Source organism: Sitodiplosis mosellana, unplaced genomic scaffold (assembly GCF_009176505.1).
Source record: "Sitodiplosis mosellana isolate CC-2019 unplaced genomic scaffold, AAFC_SMos_1.0 Smas_scaffold_5, whole genome shotgun sequence".
In the NCBI taxonomy this organism is placed as follows: Eukaryota; Metazoa; Arthropoda; class Insecta; order Diptera; family Cecidomyiidae; genus Sitodiplosis; species Sitodiplosis mosellana.
Genome location: NW_022595248.1, coordinates 2,184,934 through 2,199,694, shown reverse-complemented (window position 1 = coordinate 2,199,694; position 14,761 = coordinate 2,184,934). Strand labels below are relative to the sequence as shown.

General features: G+C 36.0%; 5 protein-coding genes across 7 annotated transcripts; 2 read left to right on the top strand and 3 right to left on the bottom strand.

Annotated features, from left to right (window-relative positions):
* The first annotated feature begins 177 nt into the window (after positions 1 to 177).
* On the top strand, positions 178 to 10,697 carry LOC129567151 (uncharacterized). Of its 2 annotated transcripts, none has more exons than XM_055443777.1 (5): positions 178 to 403; positions 724 to 810; positions 7,883 to 8,157; positions 10,211 to 10,459; positions 10,525 to 10,697. In XM_055443777.1, exons 1-5 carry the CDS (start codon positions 371 to 373, stop codon positions 10,631 to 10,633), a joined length of 753 nt encoding a protein of 250 aa, XP_055299752.1. In that variant the 5' UTR covers positions 178 to 370; the 3' UTR covers positions 10,634 to 10,697. The 2 variants fall into 2 exon arrangements, with proteins under 2 accessions (XP_055299752.1, XP_055299751.1); XM_055443776.1 differs by having other exon boundaries at positions 724 to 948.
* Positions 1,136 to 6,407, bottom strand: LOC129567155 (transforming growth factor beta-1-induced transcript 1 protein-like). The gene is made up of 6 exons (XM_055443783.1): positions 6,248 to 6,407; positions 4,656 to 4,703; positions 3,451 to 3,624; positions 2,009 to 2,242; positions 1,395 to 1,416; positions 1,136 to 1,326 (listed from the first exon to the last, which is right to left on the bottom strand). The coding sequence occupies exons 1-6, from the start codon at positions 6,248 to 6,250 to the stop codon at positions 1,274 to 1,276; spliced, it is 534 nt and encodes a 177-aa protein (XP_055299758.1). The 5' UTR covers positions 6,251 to 6,407; the 3' UTR covers positions 1,136 to 1,273.
* A 169-nt stretch (positions 10,698 to 10,866) lies between the features above and the next one.
* On the top strand, positions 10,867 to 12,056 carry LOC129567154 (density-regulated protein homolog). 2 transcript variants are annotated; one of them, XM_055443781.1, is made up of 4 exons: positions 10,867 to 11,004; positions 11,073 to 11,275; positions 11,358 to 11,622; positions 11,707 to 12,053. In XM_055443781.1, the coding sequence occupies exons 2-4, from the start codon at positions 11,177 to 11,179 to the stop codon at positions 11,892 to 11,894; spliced, it is 552 nt and encodes a 183-aa protein (XP_055299756.1). In that variant the 5' UTR covers positions 10,867 to 11,004; positions 11,073 to 11,176; the 3' UTR covers positions 11,895 to 12,053. The 2 variants fall into 2 exon arrangements, with proteins under 2 accessions (XP_055299756.1, XP_055299757.1); XM_055443782.1 differs by having other exon boundaries at positions 10,913 to 11,004; positions 11,165 to 11,275; positions 11,707 to 12,056.
* LOC129567156 (DNA-directed RNA polymerase III subunit RPC9) lies at positions 11,914 to 12,764 on the bottom strand. The gene is made up of 3 exons (XM_055443784.1): positions 12,610 to 12,764; positions 12,407 to 12,521; positions 11,914 to 12,285 (listed from the first exon to the last, which is right to left on the bottom strand). The coding sequence occupies exons 1-3, from the start codon at positions 12,615 to 12,617 to the stop codon at positions 12,031 to 12,033; spliced, it is 378 nt and encodes a 125-aa protein (XP_055299759.1). The 5' UTR covers positions 12,618 to 12,764; the 3' UTR covers positions 11,914 to 12,030.
* A 123-nt stretch (positions 12,765 to 12,887) lies between these two features.
* On the bottom strand, positions 12,888 to 14,689 carry LOC129567153 (thioredoxin domain-containing protein 9). The gene is made up of 3 exons (XM_055443779.1): positions 14,433 to 14,689; positions 13,656 to 14,213; positions 12,888 to 13,537 (listed from the first exon to the last, which is right to left on the bottom strand). Exons 2-3 carry the CDS (start codon positions 14,190 to 14,192, stop codon positions 13,415 to 13,417), a joined length of 660 nt encoding a protein of 219 aa, XP_055299754.1. The 5' UTR covers positions 14,193 to 14,213; positions 14,433 to 14,689; the 3' UTR covers positions 12,888 to 13,414.
* Between the last annotated feature and the right edge of the window lie 72 nt (positions 14,690 to 14,761).

The following is a 14,761-nucleotide window of genomic DNA, read 5'->3' as shown; positions in this document are numbered from 1 at the left end:
AATTGTAAATACAATTTTACAACGAATTGTATTTACAATTACAATTACAATTTACAAAAATTGTAACAGTACGGTGCAACAGGCCCCTGTTTAATGCGACCAAAGAAAAATGCATTTGATCGATTCATTCATGGGTTTTGAATATGACCAAATTGAATGTCATTTTTTTCAGCTGACCGAAATTCAGTCAAACAAATACTTTTCGCCGATTGGGTTCGCGTCCAAGGCTCTTTCACTGCATAATATCTTGCAAGTGACGGTTTCTTCTTATGTGAGCAATGTACGATGTTTTCTGGATCATGATGTGCCACCGAAAATTGAAGATCTTCTTGGCTTCATTCAAATAACAACCATCGTTTGTGTGGATAGAATGCTGTTTGATGACGCAGATTATATTGTTCAAGTAAGAATTCAACTTGTTTTTCAATTTAATTATTTGGTTCAAGATTTCATTGCATGTAAGTGTGGGTCTAATAGCCAATGGCAATGGAGTCAATCATTCGGATTTTATCTAAATTGACCATTCAGTTTTTAAGTGATGAGTGATCTTTTCACAATAATCCAAATCAAAGCACTTTAACTGCTTTTAAGTGCATTAAATCTATTCATTTGATAAAGACAGCTTTAATGAAACATTCTTAACGGAAAATTTCTTATGTCTGAAAAAAATATGTCAATCATTTGTTTAAAATTGCATTCTCTTTTGTTTTGGATGAAATCCAGTTTGTTGTGGACAAAGTCGATGAAGTTCTAGCACAGCTAGAGGCTATAAAATCCACACAGAAAGAACGTCAAAAGCTGAAACCCAAGGTAAGTGGTGTCAAAGTATCAAAGAAGCAACCAAATCGTCTGTATATGTATGGCTTCCCGAAGATTACCTCGAAACCAGTTCCAAAATCCCTTCATCCACTTCAACGAAAAAACAAAGACGAACAAATACCAAAAACCGTAAGTCGTACATTTTGCAATTCATTTATATTTCAAAGCATCAACAAAAAAACAGATTGCCTATTTTATGGCGTGTGATTTGCATTTGATATGTTTGTGATGTTCATAAACGGTGTGTCAACGATCATTGATAAGAGAGTGTGATCAAAACAAAAACAAAGCATAGAAAAGAGGAAACGAAACCAAAGACTATAAATAGAAAATAGTTTACACTTTATTCGTCGATAAATAAAAGAAATTAGAGAAACAAATCCAATTCAGAGAAACAGAAAAAGATAAAAAAAAAATGTTTAACAAAAGCATTTTGATGTTGTTGTGATTCCGTTTAAATGCAGCTGTTACACACTGGTTTATTGTCATCAACAGCAAAGGTATCCCCTGCGGAAAAAAGAGACAGTTTTAAGTATTTATTTCATTATTATTTTAAAATCGTTCATTGTTTTTACCTTCAATGGGCTTTTTGCACCGCTGCACAAATGGAAAAGGGAAGAGAAAAAAGAAACGGTTGATATTTTCGAAACAAAATATGTGTAAAATTAGTCAAATGTAACATGCTCTCTATTCAAAAATCAAAGCGTTGTGTTTTCTTTTGAAATTGGTTAATTTTAAGCGCCACACAGACTGGGAGTACCATGTCAGTTGTACTGAATCAGTACTAAGTTTGAATCACAAACAAATGCAAAAAAACAAAATTAGAAAAAAAAAAAAAAATGGAAACAATTTAACTAAAATGACTGGCATGATCTTCCTGTCTTCATTTGAAAAAGGTTCTAGTTCAAAACACACAAACACGCAATAAATCAAAGTAGCGATCAAATTACTATAAATACACTATGGGAGAAGGGATTGTCTTCAATTCAAATGCCATTGTTAGTTCAAGGCCATGAGTAAACGTATGTCAAGTAAATTCGCTACATTGAATGCATAGTGCTTAATTACAAAGTACAAATCGTTGCGGCGCAAAAGCGACCCGGAGAGTCTGTTTTCGGTTCTTTAACTTCCTGAAAGTCGATTAATCGAATTTGATGGAGATAAGAGACTATAGCAAATAAAGCGTTACTTTGCACACGAAGCAATCCTTATGCCAGTTAGCGTTCAAGGCGATGATCGTTTTGTCGGTTATTGCTTGATGGCAACCCTCACATTTGGCGGCAAACAATTTCTCGAAGTCAGGCTTGCAATATGGCTTTCCGTCGCGTTCGAAGAATGGAACGGCTGCCATTGGTTTTTTGCATGGGCCAGCGCAAACGAAATGGTCCTCGTGCCAGGTCTTGCCCATGGCTTTCACAACTTTCTGTTGGCGAAACGGAAAAAGAAGAAAAGATTTCATTTAAAATGGCATTATTAAAATGGGGACGGAGGAAAAACATGTCGACATCATTCTAAAGATTTCGGTTTTGAGGTTAAAGAACCTCACAATTTTAACGTATTTTGTCAACATACAATCCAATACGCGTCACTACTTTACTCCTATTCTATTCGATGTTGTTGTTTTATTTTCACGCAAACATTTTGACGGCAAATGGAAAACAATCGTAAATTATAATGAGGAAGCTGCTATTTTCTGCTTAAACCACGATAGTAATAAAACAACGAAAAAATTCCGTTTAATTTCGCAGAAAGAAGGAGCGAAATGTGAATAGGATCGTAAAATTTTTTATCCATTCGGATGTAGAGAGTTGATATGCGTGAGAGGATTTGCGTTGTTTTTATAGCTGTTTGAGCGCTTTCTATTTCAAATGACATAATATGTTAAAATCAGATTTTCATTTGGCGTCTTCCTACAAAAATGCTATCGCTTGTTTCTACAAGTCCGAACCAGTGTCTTGGGAAATGACTCACGAAATACCAAAAAAAAAAAATTTAAAAATCATTGCGATTATTGTTATGAATACATACAGGAAGAATGGTTGAGATTATTTTTACGAAGAAAAAAATCATACCAAAAATCTTAACCATTCTGCCCTGTGTGTAGCTCAAGTGGAAAAGCTTAATGTATTGTCTCCGAGTGCGTACATAGAAAGATAACTTTTTTCCCAAAGAAAAAGTGTCAACGAATTCTGTTGTTCTGACTCATTCTTGTGAATCAATCGTCATAAATTTCGCTACGATAGTTTTTTTTCGGTTGGTGATGAGATCGAAACGTGTATGAAAATGACCAAAAAAAGGTCGGCTGTTCTAATTCGTAGTGTGTCGGCGACGTTGTGAGCTCCCACCAATTAATTGGTAGCCGCTGGAATGAGATGATTCAACGTAAAATTGCGTCAATTGAACCAACCGACTGATTTGATTTGCATTTTTTTTTCGTTTGAAAAAGTTTTCTTCAATTTTTGGCCAGCATACGCACATTTTATGAATATAAATTGAACAAATCAAATGACACTTGGGTTTCATACGCGTTCACACGATACAACTGTGTGGTGATGATGATGACGATATTGATGAATAAAAACTTAATCGTCGGTTCCAGAGAAAGAAAGAAAAAAGCCGTCAGATACTTACGCCTACGATGGCTTTGTGGCATTTGTTGCAAACTTCGGAGTATTTTTTGGCGAAGCATTCGCTGCAGACTGGGTTTCCTTCACGTTCGTTGAATGTGACGGCGTTGATTGGCTTTTCGCACACCAAGCACACAAAGTGCTCTGGATGCCAGCTCTTGCCCAAAGCTGTCAACGTCTGTGGAAATTAAAGAGAGACAAAAGAGACAATAACATTAAACAATGACGACAAGAATAGCGTCGATGATGATTAGCGGCTTTCAAGTGTGAATTATGACTTAATTCCACTTAATACTCCATTTTTGTTGCACTAATTCCGTGTTTTAAATTCCATTTGTTCTTTTTCGAGTGTGGCCAGTGCTTATCACACTTGATTAGCCACTTTATCGGCTTAAGTTGTTGTTGTTTTCGCTTTCACGATTATCGTCGATTGAGTCAGCCTCAAGAACAGTATGCGGTTGTTGTTGTGGCCGTTCTTCCGCAGCCGAAATTAGTAAAATGCATAGAAATTATGAATATTCGTTTATTATTCGCTTATGAGATCAGTTATTAGAAAATGTTCAGTCCGAACGACCGAAAACGGACAGAAGCCGAAATTGTGTGTGTGTGGAAATATTAAAATTGAAACAAGAAAAAAAGAGCACCCACACACGTTCGTACGATTTTATGCTACTGCAAGATGAATCTAATTATAAAAATGTTTACGTTTTTCAATTTGACGGCAAATCAAAAAGGAGAAAAGAATAAAAAATATTCAAATGAAAAGGAGAAAAGCGAGAATTGTTGGCACGAATTTCCATTCGGAATAAAAATATTGTTCACAGTTATGCTTGTTTGAGTGTGGCTGACTCTTAAAACTGATCAAAATATTTGTTGCGGCTTCTATATGGTGGATCTGCTGATTTCATGGTGACATGAACATTTTTCTTTTGAAAAAATCGTTGTTTTTCTCTTGTGATCTCTATCACTCGCCTTTTGGCTGACCAAGATGAAATTCACACTGCGAAAGAGACATTTGTGCCTATAATTCATTTTGGCTGTCAGAACGTCGTTTCAAATCCCGTGAACACGGTGTGTTTGGAAATTTAGAGTTTAGAAAACTGTTTGAGAAAAATTCACCAAGTGCATTTGGGGAGTGTTGATGAAAATAGTCGTATTTTTGGATTAGATTTTGTGAAATCAAAACATTGTGAAACCCAAACTACTCACCTTTCCTTTGATTTCTTCTTTGCATTTTCCACAAACGGTTGGCTCAGACTAAAATACAGAGAAAGACAAACGTATAAATATTTTGGTTTGTTAAATGAACAAATTTATTTATGGAAATTTTTCGATCTCGTGATTACTATCGCAAATTTATCAAATTTATTCATGAATCAAATTAAATCATTTTGAGCATGAATCAAGTTGAATTTTTAAGCTTTTTTTATCATAGAGAAACAAAATCAATGGTCATAAATTGTAACCATTTTTATATGGTTGATGATAATTTTGAGTGAGCGTGGATTGTAATTGGCTTATAAAGCGTGAATCATGGCAAACAAATCATCTATAGTGGTTGTCGTACTAAGTCTAATGCGATGATAGACGCTTAAAATGCAAATCAACATGATGTCTCTTTAGCATTTGCTGTGGTGTTAAATAAAGAGAAAAAAAGTTAATTGAATGTGTCATCTTAAACAAACATCGGTTTCAAATCGGAGGCAATGAGGAAATAAACTTTCTGGTCAAACGATACGAAGTGTAAACACTCGACGTTGAGAAAACAACACAAAACATACTATTTTATAATATCAATTGATGAAGTCATTTGACGCGTAACCCAATGAAGTCAATAAAATTATTAAACTTGAACGATAAAAAGTTGAGAAGGAGTGAATGAGTGAACGAGTGCACAGCACACAAGCTCAATAAAAACATTGATTAGAACCACAGTTCTGGATTCTAACAATTCAAGATGTTATAAAATCGTCATTTTAAACGTGCAACTAACACATTAGCATGTATTAAGTCAAGCAAGCCATAAATTGAATTTCTTCGGAAATAGCAAACGAATGCAGCCGTTTCGGAATGAATTTTGTTTGAAATTCTGCGAAGTGTGTTCTCGCCACAAAAGGGAAATTTGTTCCACAACAAACAGCAACGAGAATTAAGTAATTGATTTTGTTGACAAAATCAGATGAACGACAACTAATCAGCAACGAAACAAACTCGCGCGAAAAAAAAATCGAAGAGAGAAAAAAAAGTCGAGCGGCCGTGGTCTCTATTTCAACGCGTTCGTTTAGTAAAAAAAAATTATACGCTTTTTCGCACATCGTTTTGCAATTGAATGCATTTCAATTGTATTGGCGAGAGCAGCGAGTGTTTTGTAGATTAGATTTCAGTGATTGCAATCTCAATTATCGCGTTGATTTATTTTCTATTCCGTCGAAACGGGAAAAAAATCCGCGTTTTGGAATTGAATTCATGTGCATTCCAATATGGATAATCTGCTTTTTTTTCTGCATCATCTCGATATCTTCGATATTGACGTTGAGTCGCATGAATTCAATCTACTTGAAATGCTATTTATTTAATTCTCTGGCCAATTCAACAAATTCTTTTCAGTCACTGAATAAACAATTTACATTAGCTTTGCATTGAAGACGATTTTTGTTCGGTTGTTTTTGCTTCGAAGTGTTTGATATATTAATGCGATTGATCACTTTGCGTGCAATTAAAAGAAAATCAGCCGAAGATCACATAACGAAAATAGAAGAAAATCAACAGCAAAGAAATTCCAATCGAATAAATTCACTCACCATTTTGAAATAAACGTTTAAAAAATTTACGCACACTTAAAGTTTATAATTTGGAACGATAAAGTCTAGCTCAGCTCTGGCTTGAAAACACAACACGTTTTGTCAGCGAATATAATCCAACTGAATGCGCCAATTCTCGCTCCCAACTTTGTGTCTCAACTAGCGCGAGAATTCGTACAAAAAAAATGAAGAATATGAGTAAGCGATGATGATGATTTGTTGTTGTTGTTGCTGAGCTTTCAATGCTCTTTGATATTGTTGTTATTGTTATTATTATTGTTACTCTATACTTCTATCCGCGCGCGCGCATACACACAGTGAGAGAGGAAAAAAAAGAACTTTACGCGGTGGCACATCAAAATAGATTCGTTTCCGAGTCGTTTCATCGGAATTTCATAAAGTTTTGACAGTTTTGTCATTTGAATATTGTGGCTATTGTGATGTGCTCAAGCTGGAAACTTAGTAGTTCAATGTATACTCGTTCATTGTTTCTATAGTTACCAATCCATAAGCTGGAAACTTCAATTTCGAACACGCATAACGAGCCAATTCATTGCCAAAAAAAGAATCATAGCCATAGCCTCAATTTCACACTCTCCCAATCTCGAATTGTTGTTGTTTTTCTGCTGCGTGAGTGTGTGTTTGTGTGTGACGATTACCGTACAAAAATAACACACATATGTATAAAACGCGAGGTCTCTCTTAGTGTGATAGAATCATTTGTGCGCGCGACTCCATCGCATGAATTCTATATAAAACGTACTGGTGCAGAAAGCTAAGACAACACAGTAAAACGTGATTGAATCACGATGAAATGGTTCGCTAGCCCGGTCGCGTTGTTTGTAAACAAAACTAACCACAGACACGCCGGTTTGCAGCGGCTTTACTGTATCGCCTGATATAATTAATGATCTAAATGACTGTATAATCCCATATCGCTATCGATATATGTGTATGACAAAAAATTTAAGCTTGAACTTGTTTTTGAGGATGAAAGTGCTTTTCAACATCGACCGAGTTTATTTTTAATGCTTTTGAACATAAAAAATCACTTTCCTGGAAAAGAACTGCGTAAGTACGCAACTCAATTTTGTTGTTCACCATAAATTATTTTCGATTCTTGATCGTTGGCCGCCCGTTATTTTTTGCCAACGTAGAAAGAACAACAAAAACCATTTAATCACATTTAATTCTCGAACCGATAACTTAACTGTTATTCGCTATTTGGTTTCGATTTTTTTCGCTCTGTTTTTCACAATGAATGAATGCCGTTGTTTACCTCTTCGACTTAATTACGGAGCAATGATGCAGCCTGTGCTGTCTTATCGCGCTTGCTCCCCGAATACATAAATGAAATCGACAGCAGTCAAACCATCGTTGAAATTTAATATTTACATATTGAAAATTTCTCAGCAATGACACATATATCTGTTGATAGAAATGCAAAATTCAATGCCACGCCGATATTTCATCGGATTGATATGTCAGCAAACGAAAAGAAATTCGTCATTTTCAATCGAACGAAGAAAAAAACACAATAGCTGCTTGTTTAATTCGTGTTACGGACGATTGATAATGTTGTCGTTGTTTTGTTTTTTGTCTTTCTGTTATTGAAATATTTCTATTTTGATGAAGGTATCGCGTTGCGGCGGCATCGGCGCTTTCAATAGAGGAGATCAGCAAAGTCAACCGCAAACCGTTACACGTAGCTATGACATAATGTTCCAAAAACATATGACGCGTCAAAAACGACAACGACGACGACCGGCATTCGGGAGTAAAGACAAAATAATGGATGCAAAGTGTGAGCGAAATGACAACAACACGGAGTTTGGCGTCAACCAACCAACTGTCTCTCAGCGTGTTCGTTCTGTTGTTGATTCTACAAATAGAACTGCCTCCGGATTATGGTGAGTTCAGAAGGAAAAAAAAATTCCACTGGCTAAAATTGAATTCACATCCACATATACACAGAGACACAGAGGAAGAGAGAGAGTGAGAGAGAAAATATTTCATTTTCGCGATGGGTTTATTTTTAGCATTTATTTTCATTAATGATCGCGGCAACGCGCGCAAAGTGTTAACAATTTGCTTGTACGATAGATAAAAAATCACTTTGCAATAACCATATGAGGTTAATTGGCGTTGTGTCTTTGGAATTTGTGTTAAAAAGTCTTTGAATTTACGACTGAGAAATGGGGAAAATATATTGGCTTTGAATCGGGTCACAGGCAAAAAGTCGCCAATTTCACGTCTCCAGCTGGCTGCTGTTCTGCATTTGTCGAGCGAAAGTTGCGGTGCGAATGCGTGCTCTCGAGTCACAGAAACTCAATTGTGTAATTGGCAAATCATGACATCACTGTGTGCTTCAATACGGAGCGAGAAAATACAATTTCATACGTACACATTGTATATGCACTGAATCCATCCTGAGTATTGAGTGCGATGTATGTGCGGTGCGGAACATGGTTTCGACGATAATAAGTACTAGTACACACACCAAACTGTTTTGTTTACATCCGATCAATTTTTATTGTTTTGTAGCTTCGCTTTGACCTTGATTGTACTACAAATTGTGCGCGGCAGCTATCGGCGCGTACCATCCGTATACACAACATGTGTGTGTACGCTCTACCTCGTTTAGCTTGTCTTTGGTTGCATGCGTTTTTTTAGCTTGTCTTCACTTGTGTTTGAGAAACCAAGTAGTTTGAGAGAGTGAGAAAAATGAGCAAACCTCATTAAAGAGAGAAATGGGCAGCGCATTGGAAAGAGTTATTGGCCACATAAATATGAGAGTGGTTTCATTTTGATCTGCGTGCTTTTAATTGAATAATTTGTCTGTTCATGGTGAGACAGAGCAACAACAACAAAATCGCCATTGAAAAATCGGTTTGAAAAACGTAATATTAGGGCGAGTCTGGTGATTTCAAGTGCATGTCCTCCGATCCAATTTCACATATCACACGAAATGGTATAAATTCCAAACGCAAATACCTGTTCCGAATAGCCTCACTGCTATTTACCCACTGAATGGCCATAGAACGTAATTAAATCGATATGCATTTTAGCCTCACTAGATTCATTTGGGATTTGCTAACAAGAACACGACGAAGCAGCAAGAAAAAAAAAACGCTGACAAAAACACATAGCAAACAAACTTTCAAACGTCGGGAGATTTGTAATTCAAATGAATAGTGGTGATGATGCAAAACGCAGCACTCGTGAAGCGGTGCACACTAAATTATCAGCGTTTCTTCTATTTTTCATTTACACAGAAATAGAAAATGAACTCATTCGGCTCCTCATATCATGTCGATGCCATTTGGCAACTAAGCATTTTCTCTAGTCGTTAATCGCATTTTCGAACCAAATAAATCACGAAAAATTCACAATAGCTTTGATAAAACAATGCAGATAAATTTCCGATGAAATTGTTCTATTATGTGATTCATTTGGTAGAATATATCGATCAAACAAATCTACCATGATACTTAGTAATATGCATGACGCTTTGCATACAAATGACTGGCTGGAACTTTTGACTCCCTTTTTCGAAGTGTTTACACAATGCTCAATTAAAACGATTAAATCATTGATAGTTATTTTCGATATTTTCAAAATGTGTTAATTGGTCTTTGGCTTCCACGATCGTGCCACAAAGTAAACGAATAACATTCAATAAAACGTTTACGGCAACATATCCATTTTGGAATGTATATGTCGCGTATTTGGCACACAATAAAAAGCCAAAGAGAAAAAAACATCGACTTAATATTCATCGGATGAAATTCATTTTTGATAACATCAACTCATCAATCAATATGGTGTGAAATCTTTCTAAATTCACGCATGACCGATTTGAAAAAATGAAGAATATTTATGTCATTCGTTAGATCATTTTTATAGTAAGGATTTTCGCACAACGCATTTTGCACGATTGATTTTGTACACATTCCATTGCAGGGTCGAAAAGGAATTATTCAAATCGAAAAACACGAAATATTCGCAAATCATATCAACGAAGGACGTTGATGTACATGTGAATCTGAATGAAAAATCGGAGACAGATACGAATCAACCGATTAATGAATCAATGATGCGAATGCAGAAGTCACAAATTCGAGATAAATTAAACAAATGTCAGCCGAAAGAGAAAAGAATAAATCTTTTCCCACCTCACAAGACGCTCGGATCAAAGAAACTGTTATCGAGGTGAGATACAATATATTTGATTTACGATTGTTGATACTGTGAATGGCATTGATTTGGGGTTTCAGGATTTCCGAAGAATTGGACGCCGCACCGGTTGAACGATTTCATAAAAATTTGGACTTTGGCGAACGAATGTTCATTGAAAAATTCATAGCGTTAGAAATAAGCATTTAAATTTATACATGGAACTCATACATGTATGACTTATCACTTATGTGTATATAAGTATACGAAAGACTCACATTTAATGTTAAGAATAAAATACGGTAGCGAATAAAAAAAAGAAGAAATTTTATCGAGAAAAAAAATAAAGAAGCAAATTCTGATGAAAAAAACACCAAATAAAGACATACTTCAATTCATAAAAGAGAGTCAAAATCAGCGCCATTTCAACAAACAACTAACTTCACTGAGTACACGCTCTCCGGAGATTGATTTGACGTTCATGTCTAATCAGACACTGTCCACTGCCCGAGACAGCCGACTTACAAATTGGCAAAACATATTCGCTGCAAAATTTAGTGCAAACTCAGACAGCTTTCATTGTAATTAATTTTGTTTTTGGAACTATTGTATATTTTCGATTCAATTCACATTTTGTCACTGTTTTCAGTCATAACATCGAAAACCACTGCCACTGATAATCCATACAATTTTTAGATTTTTATTTTTTTGTTGTTGTAAAATTTAACCTCTTTTGTGAAGGGAGTTATCAGAATGACAGAGATTTTGGAGCATTTGAAGAGTGGACCGAAAGAAGGTGTAAATTACCCGGTGTCAGTGTTATACTGTGGCAATTGCTCAATGCCAATTGAGGTAAGCGAATCAGCCGTGTATCATCTCTCAGATTCATTATTATAATGAATGAGAAGTAACCATTGATTTCAACTGTTTTTAGTACTGCGAATATTATCTCGACTACGAAAAGTGTAAGGCATGGCTGGAGAAGAATTTACCGGATGAATTTTCGAAGGTGAAGGTTAGCGATCCAACAGCCGAAGATGCTGGTGGCGAAGATAAGAAAAAGAGCCAAAGGCGTGGCGGCAAAGGAATGCTCAAGCCAAAGAAAGCGAAGGAAGATGGCCCGAAGAAGGTGTGTGTGTCAAGAGCTCCACGAGGCAAAAAGAAGAGCGTCACTGTTGTCACCGGGCTTAGTTCATTTGGTATGTGATGACAATCACAATCTCAACTCATTCTATATCACCTGATGTACTTTTATTTACTCAATATTAACCTTCTCTCTACAGACATCGATCTAAAAGTAGCAGCCAAATTTTTCGGTACCAAGTTTGCGTGCGGCTCATCCGTGACTGGTGACGATGAGATTGTAATTCAAGGTGATGTCAAGGACGATCTATTCGATATCATCCCAGAGAAATGGCCCGACATCGACGAAGATCTGATTGACGATTTGGGAGATCAAAAGCGAACATAAATTTGATTACTCGCATATGTTCTTTATCGAATTACACTTTTATTCGTGTCATTTCTTACATCTAACCGTTTTTAAATAATAATTTTCTTAAGGAAATACAAAAAAAAAAATTGTCGTTTAAATATGATTATTTGATTCAAACAGTTTCAATCGGTGGTGGGATGAGCCATTCTCTGGAAAGATTGATAATTTCATTGACAGCTTCTTCGGTGAGTCGTTCTTCACTGTCTTCGATTTGGAGTTGAATGTGTAACGGTGTTGATGGCGGATCATTGATTAAATTCATGCATTCGGCTTTGGTGAGCTTGAACGGTTTTACGGCATTCAAAAATCCCATTATTTTCTCCTTGGTGTGTGTTTTACACGGCGATTCTTCCAAGTAGCGAATTGTCTACGGGAAATAAAGCAATTGAAATTTACATTTTTGCAGGAACGAAACATTTTTCTTCGCACACACATTTTTCTCTTTGATTTGACAATTTTTTTTTTCAAAGCCAAGTTTGATGGCTTACCTCGTATGTAATTGTGGCCAGATTTCTCAATCCAAATTTGCTTCGTTGGTCTTTGATATCTTTCAGTGCTTCCATAACCTCAAAATTGCTCAATATCGCATAGCATGGGTTAACGCTGTTTAAAATAGAAACATTGAATGTTAGAAAATTCACAATTTCTTCACCAGATTCAAATACCCTTTGTCAGAAATTACAATACTTACACCTCCATTTTCACTCCGCACGTTGACTCTCTTTCTGTTTATCCAGCAAATTGAATTCCTCTGATTTGTTTGCGTCTTCGTTTACAACTGGATGAAGTGTCAATGTTTTGAACATAAACAATGTCAATTCAGTGCTAGCCTTACGATCGACGAGTTTGTCAAAATTTGACAATAATTTCGATTTTTCCATCCGATGCCATCAAAGGCTGCTTTGATATATTGAATCGTAGCCGCAAATGTTTTTCAACCAATGCTTCCCTATTATCAATTGAAACCCCTTTTCTTTAGAATATTTCGTTAGTTTTTTTTATTTGATTCTGAAAACATTCGAGTTGTGTTTGTGTGTGTGTATCTTAAGACTAAGTTAAATGTTGATAAAAGTGTAATATTGTTTGCGTGAAGAATAAAAGCAATTTTGTTCTTTTGAAAAACCATTTTTTTTTCTCCAAATCGCAATTAAGCTATCTAGTGAATACATTCCATGTATCGGAAACAGTGTATGCACGTTTTTAAAATAAAAGAATGAAGCAGACGACATCTGGACATGAAATCGGATTCACAAACAAAGCAAACGTCGACAACTTGAAAATTCAAAGAAAAAAAAAACATTATTAAAGACTAAAACACATGACGAAATGGAAAACACCGTTTTCCTTTCCAAGTGTATGCTTGATTAGAGATGAATCGTATGAAGCATAGCGAGTATTTCGAGGGAATTTGGAAAAATACTTTTCGGTGTTGGAATTGGATTGCGTTTTGTTCTGATTTTTCTCTTTAAATAAATGCAAATGAGCGTGATTTGGTATTAATCACTGAATTCGATGTCAGAGTCATCGGAATCGTTGTCTCTGCCACGAATTTTCTTCTTTTGTTGTCTCAGCAAGTTCTTCTCTTTGCGCGCTTGATCTGGTGGTGTTAGCAAATCACCCTAAACAGAAATGGAAATGGATTAATTCGATCATTTCAAAAAAAAGTTCATTCTTTCTACGGAAACAAGAAAAAATTCTTCTAAAACCAAAAAAAAAAACTCAAGCAATGATTCTTACATTGTAGTCAATGGCACCGGATTGAGCTATTCTCCATTCCATCATTTCAGTGCTAAAATCGTCACGGTTGCCGAGATCGGTGAAACCGACGATGTAGTCTTTTGTTTTGCTGTCTTTGATAATAGCAATCGTTGGAATGACTTTAATGCGTAGCCGTTGCGTTAAAAATGGGCTATTTTCCGCGTTGACTTTGCAGAATTTCGCTTCAATATGCTTCTTAGCCAAGATTTTCAGATGATGATCAACAATTTTACACCGTTCAGTTGCATCACGATAGAAATGAGCAATAATATTGGCAGATTTTTTCGAAACTTCAAAGAATTCCTTTTCACCCGACAATTCGTCATATTCACCGTGGCCGTTGTTCAACCATTCTTGCTTTTTCTTGGCCTCGTTCTTCATTTCGTTGATGCGTTGATTTCTCAGTGTCTTCAATTCGTCGGAGGTCATTGAATCCATTGCATTGATCTGATCATCCAACTGTGACTCAATATTAGCGGCAGCATTTGCAATTTGCTGTTGAATTATCTGCTCCATTTTGACTTTAATATGTTTTCACTAGATCCAGAAGAAAACCAGTCGAAAAAAAGACAGAAAAAAATCAATTGATTTGTACATTGCTAGTTGGAAAGTCACATTTTATGCAAAAATGGATTTCACCGCCCATATGGTCTTTGATTTGCATTTGCCACACATCCCAAGCACAAATCCAGGATAGAATGACATGCAAATGAACCGGGTCCAAACAATAAATTCAATGAATCACATAATATTTACCAAGACTCGATAATTTTTCGTTGTTTTTCACGTTGAATGAAAAGCGTTGCACACAAAACCTTACTTACTGAAGCGGTAGACAACAACAAAACTATTGTTTGACTGGAGAACTGAGTCACACAATGTTGAGAGAGAAAAATTGACAATGCAACGAACAGGCATGAAGTTGGCCACGAGCTTAAATATGATTTGTTTGATACATGCGACAACTACACACACAAACACCAATCCAAGCGACCGAGCACGCGACCAAGCATACAAACGCATCCAGAGTTTTGTTTACATAGCATATAAATGCTGGTGCGTTTGTATGGAACGTCCAAAGGGAT

What these genes read in the sequence shown, in the direction of transcription:
- LOC129567151 (XM_055443776.1), top strand. Translation starts at nt 371, where the DNA reads ATGCTGTTTGATGACGCAGATTATATTGTTCAA. An exon ending in ACGCAGATTATATTGTTCAA is followed by an intron (nt 404 to 723) that starts GTAAGAATTCAA and finishes GATGAAATCCAG; the next exon opens with TTTGTTGTGGACAAAGTCGA. An exon ending in ACGAACAAATACCAAAAACC is followed by an intron (nt 949 to 7,882) that starts GTAAGTCGTACA and finishes ATTTTGATGAAG; the next exon opens with GTATCGCGTTGCGGCGGCAT.
- LOC129567155 (XM_055443783.1), bottom strand. An exon ending in GCCACAAAGCCATCGTAGGC is followed by an intron (nt 2,243 to 3,450) that starts GTAAGTATCTGA and finishes TTTCGCCAACAG; the next exon opens with AAAGTTGTGAAAGCCATGGG. An exon ending in GTGCAAAAAGCCCATTGAAG is followed by an intron (nt 1,327 to 1,394) that starts GTAAAAACAATG and finishes TTTTTTCCGCAG; the next exon opens with GGGATACCTTTGCTGTTGAT.
- LOC129567154 (XM_055443782.1), top strand. Translation starts at nt 11,177, where the DNA reads ATGACAGAGATTTTGGAGCATTTGAAGAGTGGACCGAAAGAAGGTGTA. An exon ending in ATTGCTCAATGCCAATTGAG is followed by an intron (nt 11,276 to 11,357) that starts GTAAGCGAATCA and finishes AACTGTTTTTAG; the next exon opens with TACTGCGAATATTATCTCGA. An exon ending in CACCGGGCTTAGTTCATTTG is followed by an intron (nt 11,623 to 11,706) that starts GTATGTGATGAC and finishes TTCTCTCTACAG; the next exon opens with ACATCGATCTAAAAGTAGCA.
- LOC129567156 (XM_055443784.1), bottom strand. An exon ending in TGGCCACAATTACATACGAG is followed by an intron (nt 12,286 to 12,406) that starts GTAAGCCATCAA and finishes TATTTCCCGTAG; the next exon opens with ACAATTCGCTACTTGGAAGA.
- LOC129567153 (XM_055443779.1), bottom strand. Translation starts at nt 14,192, where the DNA reads ATGGAGCAGATAATTCAACAGCAAATTGCAAATGCTGCCGCTAATATT. An exon ending in CCGGTGCCATTGACTACAAT is followed by an intron (nt 13,538 to 13,655) that starts GTAAGAATCATT and finishes ATTTCTGTTTAG; the next exon opens with GGTGATTTGCTAACACCACC.